Genomic DNA, 4,743 nt, shown 5'->3' with positions numbered 1-4,743 from the left:
TTGGACCTGCTCGAGTTGCATCTGTGGATGCATGCCAAGGTGCGGTTGGCCTTCCTAACTGCCTCCCCACACTGCCGGCCCATGTTCATCTTGGAGTCAGTGATGACCCCAAGATCCTTTTCCGCCTCCATGTTGACAAGAGGGAGTTCCCTAACCTGTAGGTATGGTGCCGGTTGTTCCTCCCGATGTTTAGTGTGCCACCAAAAAGCACACCTCACCCACCTCTGCAGGCAGTGAAGCTACCCTGAGGGTGCCCCTCGCTGCTGCCATCAAGTATGCCAGAGACATAACACTTGAGAGCAGTCTACAGTCTCCTCTCTGAGTTTGGTGCATGTGCAGCAGGTGGTGGTGGGCAGGCTGCCCTGTGGAAGCAGTAGAGACAGGCTCTAAATGTATTATTAGACTTAGGAGGTGCCTCTTCACCAGGTTCTGATGCTACCACCTTTCACTCTGAAAAACACTCACAGGTGTACAGTCTGTGCTGCTCTCTGCCCCCATGGAACAGGCTCTGGTTGCCTACTGGTGTTAAGTCATACTAGTGCCCTAGTTAGGACCAGCTACATATTTCACTTGATCACCTTCCAGATCCTTTGCTTCCCTTCCTGAAAACACCTCAAGCAGGCTCTGTCAACCCTGCTGATTCCCTCCCTCTGCTGCCTGAGTGCCCCTTGCTAGTTGCTTCCATGATGTTTCAGGCCCAACCCCAACAGCCTCCTTCCTGCTGTTAATGATCTCTACAAGCCCCCTGTCTACCTATCCTCCTGACACCCTTGACACCCTCAGTTCCTGCATGACCTTTGTAGATACACACAACTGGCCACCCTACCTCCTTCTCTCTTGCTGATTTCTGAGCTTATGGTCAAACCAGAAGCCACCAGCAGGGGATCACAGTTTATGGGACCTGCAGAATGAAAAGTTTCCTCCCCTGACTCATTGCCAAAAGATCTCTTCAATCCCCAGACTAGCACTCCTTCAGACCTAAAGGTTAAAAGCCCCTTCTGCTAAAAGCACCTACCTCTTCACTGTGCGGAGCAGGGTGGAACGAGCCTCGTTGTGAAAGGTGATGATGATGCTGGTTGCCGGCAAATCTGCATCATAGTGTACTGAGGCACATCTGTAATGTGGGAGAGTAAAGCGAGTTAAACTAGATGCAATGGACAACAGCAGGTTGAGGGAAATGCCTGACATTTCCAAGGAGAAAACAACCAAGTGCAACAGAGCTCTTGCTGCTCCGAACTTCAGCCTCCAGCAGGGAGGGCGAAGAGCTGCTGAGAGCAATGGAGTTAAGAAGCATACTAAAATAAAAGTGCATTAGCAGCTACACAGAAAAAGTGGTCCAAGGCACTAAAGTCTGACTCCACAATACTGGGAGTGAGAGACAACTAATTGTCCAAATAGGGGGCTGAGACCCAAGACTTTTGGACTACATTTCTGGATTTGTCACTGATTTGTAGGTGCCAACAAAAGTGACAATTTTTCACCTGATCTGGCCTCTAAAGGTGCCACAAGTGCAAAACTGCAGAGTACTTTAAAGAGCCTGATCCCACCACAATCTGAACCCTCATACGAGGGTTCAGATGAAGGCAATCCAAAGTGGAGTGCCTTCATTAACTTCTGTCTGCACATGCCAGAAACAGGGCTTAGCTGACACAGCCCAGCACAGCTCCTGGTACTGTTTGCAGAATGGGAGAGGGAGAAGGGAGTAGAGGAAACTTGTTCTGGGGGTTGCCTAGCTGGTGCTGGATGGTGGGGTGGGTGGATTAGAGCATCCTACCCCCCACCCCAAGGTGGGGGCTCCAAACCACTCCCCCCACACTCCCCAACTCCAGCATGGCTGGGGAAACTCCAGAATGGACCTTCTTCCTCTGCCTTCTCCCCATCCCATCCTGAGACAGAACGGGATCAGGGAGATGCAGGGCAGAACTTGGGGAAGAGGCTGCAGAGATGCAGTCTCTTTTCCTGGATGGGCTCCAAATTGGAGCTCCATCTCTCATCCTCCTGACCCAACAGCTAACATGGTGAGTCAGGAGGATCGGTCTAACTCATGGCACTTTCTGAGAAGTGCTATGAATTAGACCTGGAAGCTGCACTTCTGTCTGTGCCTTCTGTGATCTTAATGTGTCATTTAAGGAGTGGACAAATGAGAAATCTACCTCAGGGCAAAAAGAAGGCAAGACTTTAGTGCATGTCAACTGCATGTCACAAGGTAAGAGCATGGCTATGGGGAGTTATCATAGCACAGCTGATACATGGTAAGGCCCTGACCCCTTTCATCTCAAAATAAATCGTCTGCATGTCCATATCCTTAAACTCAATTTTCTCAAGTGTAAAACAAGGATAATGTATACCTGCTACTGAGCAGAGTGGGGAGGTATCATTGATCTGTGTCTATAAAACACTTGGGCTTGTCTATACCACATTAGCAGCAGATCTCATGGAGGATAGGACTAAGCATATACCTCCTCTGCCCTCAAGTTCACTGGAATTTTGAGTGAGGCTGCTCTGATCTTGTCCCCATTGGCTCCTCTCAGACTTGCTGGCAGCCACAAGCTCAAGAAAAGGACAAGGTTAAAGCAGCCTTGCTAGGGAGCTTTCAGCCCTGGGGAATGTCAGCAGACTCAAGTGGGTGGGCAGAGGTGCTGAGTATGTGGGGGGTCTGTAGCATGAACTGAACTAATGTGGCTGATGTTAACACAGAGTGTAATAATAGTGAAATGTAACCATGTTAGTCTTGTCCTGTAAGCAACTTGAAAACTCCATTTTATAGCCTTCTGCTTGACATAAGTGGATGAACTTTGCATAGCCTGTATGTATGAGTGTGTGTAAGAGGGTGAATGGTGAGAGAATGGCATAGAGATGGAAGAAGAAGATTCAACTGTTTATGTAAGCAACAAGGCACCAAATGTAAGTTACCAACCAGTAACTAACAAACACCTGAAGAATCCCTTTGAAGCTCAAAGGCACAAAGGAGATAACAGAAGAAGAAATTCTGCCAGACAGGCAACAAAACACTCCAAGGCTAAGATAAGCTGAAGACAAAAGAAGAACAACCACAAAAACAGAAGCTGGGTATGGAAAAACCCCAAAGCACTGAAACAGAGGATGCTAATCCCTATTAAAAAAACCACTTTGAAAATGCCAGGTTGGGTGAGTTTCTTTCTCTATTGCTGTTTTATCAGAGCACATCTGTTCACCCCGCTCCAGCTGTTATCTTTAAATCTGCTATCTTCAAATCATCATCATCTACTCAATAAGCCTGGGTTGGCCACTCTGGGCTGATATTGAGCAACTATTGCTGGTAACTATATCTGGTGTATGTGCAGATGAAATGGTTGTTTTGTGTATGTGTATGCCTGTGTGTAATGATGTGTATGATGATTTTTGTGCGTTTGTATGAACGGTGTGCCTGAACCTCTATGTCTAACTCATGTAATCAATAAAGGTAGCACCTTGCCTTATCCCCCTTTATAAAGTATCACTCGTGATTTGAGCAATTGGCAATTTGTGTAACAAGTCAGCAACTTTGGGGCAGGTCATGGGTAAGGTGTGCTCAGTCCTGTCCTCTTGAAGACCTACCACTGATTCAGTATAGACAGGCCCTTGGAGGCCAGCCTCTGCAGAAGGAAAAGCAGCTATCGTCATTGCATCTGCCCCATGCACAGGGGTTTCTTTTTCAAATAGTAACATCCCTGCTGGCAATGGAAAGTGATTTCTGCCCCCCTCATCCCTGGGAAAATACCAACATCAAAATGATTAGTGAGACTGCAGTGTCACCAAATGGAAGGTTGTTCAAGAAGAAGAATGTGCTTCTCTACCAGCCAGAGTGAAAGCACTGAGGAGATGAGTTAGGCTCCTTTAAATGAAAAATGCCCTCTCACCTGACTTGACTGAAATGTCAGATATCCATTTGCGCTTGCACTCAAAGTCAAGAGTTAGCCTGGAGTAAACTTTTGCCAGGGTTCCTTATATCCCCAGTGAGCAAGGGTTGTTAAAAGGGAGAAGGAGTCATTCCCATAACTCTGCCAGTCTATTTTTCTCCTGTGTCTCATCAAGTCTGTTTTGCAGGTAACCATTGAACTCAATGCGCTCTGTCCCAAGATTCCAGTTTGGAGTCTGGATGTGGAATGTGTGGTTACCAATAAACAAAGAGCTGAGACAAGAAAAGAAGTGAGGCTGGAACAACCTAAGTTGGATGAGAGCAGCACTGCTCATTGAAAATCAATAATGCAAGAATCTAAACAGACTCTTTCAATCTGGGAGAAAAGTGTTTATCAAAGCCTTGAGGATCCTTCCCAATGTCCCTCCCTATGAAAACTGTTAGACAGCAATGACCATCTTTCCAAAGGCCAATAGTCCAGAGGAATCTCCATGGAGTGAAATGAAAGCTACTAGGGCTGTGCGAAACTATGGATGCTGATTCAATTCAGAGAAGATTCAGCCCAGTTTGGTGGGTGAATCTCTGAATTGAATCAGGAGACAAATAAAAAGGTCTGAATTGATTTGAAGCTCTCTGAATCAATTTGCAAAGGATTCAGAAAGCTTCTGAGATTTGGGCAGTCCCCACTCACTGCCTCAGGGAGCTGGTCCCAGACTCTGTGCTGCTAAGTAGGGGGCAGGGAAGGGGGGTCTGGAGGAGGGCAGAAGGAACCATAGGGGGACTCCCACCAGGCCCCAGGCCCCAGCCCCCCTGAATATCCTCCAACCCCTGCCCACTCTCACAGCCCCTGTCATGGCTGCCCCGCC

The 4,743-nt window shown here is 47.5% G+C and overlaps 1 protein-coding gene across 2 annotated transcripts in view; it reads right to left on the bottom strand.

The window, feature by feature from the left end:
* Positions 1–4,743, bottom strand: part of GALNT16 (polypeptide N-acetylgalactosaminyltransferase 16) — a 149,781-nt gene that overhangs the window by 48,188 nt on the left and 96,850 nt on the right. For both annotated transcript variants that reach the window (XM_019552007.1, XM_019552006.1), the window contains exon 3: positions 1,016–1,114. In XM_019552007.1, coding sequence (XP_019407552.1) covers positions 1,016–1,114 — 99 coding nt within the window. The remainder of the gene's footprint in view (positions 1–1,015; positions 1,115–4,743) is intronic.

This window comes from Crocodylus porosus, unplaced genomic scaffold (assembly GCF_001723895.1).
Source record: "Crocodylus porosus isolate Cpor-Errol unplaced genomic scaffold, CroPor_comp1, whole genome shotgun sequence".
Taxonomy (NCBI): domain Eukaryota; kingdom Metazoa; phylum Chordata; order Crocodylia; family Crocodylidae; genus Crocodylus; species Crocodylus porosus.
The sequence above is the reverse complement of the archived record's forward strand: the minus strand, read 5'-3'. Positions and strand labels throughout refer to the sequence as shown.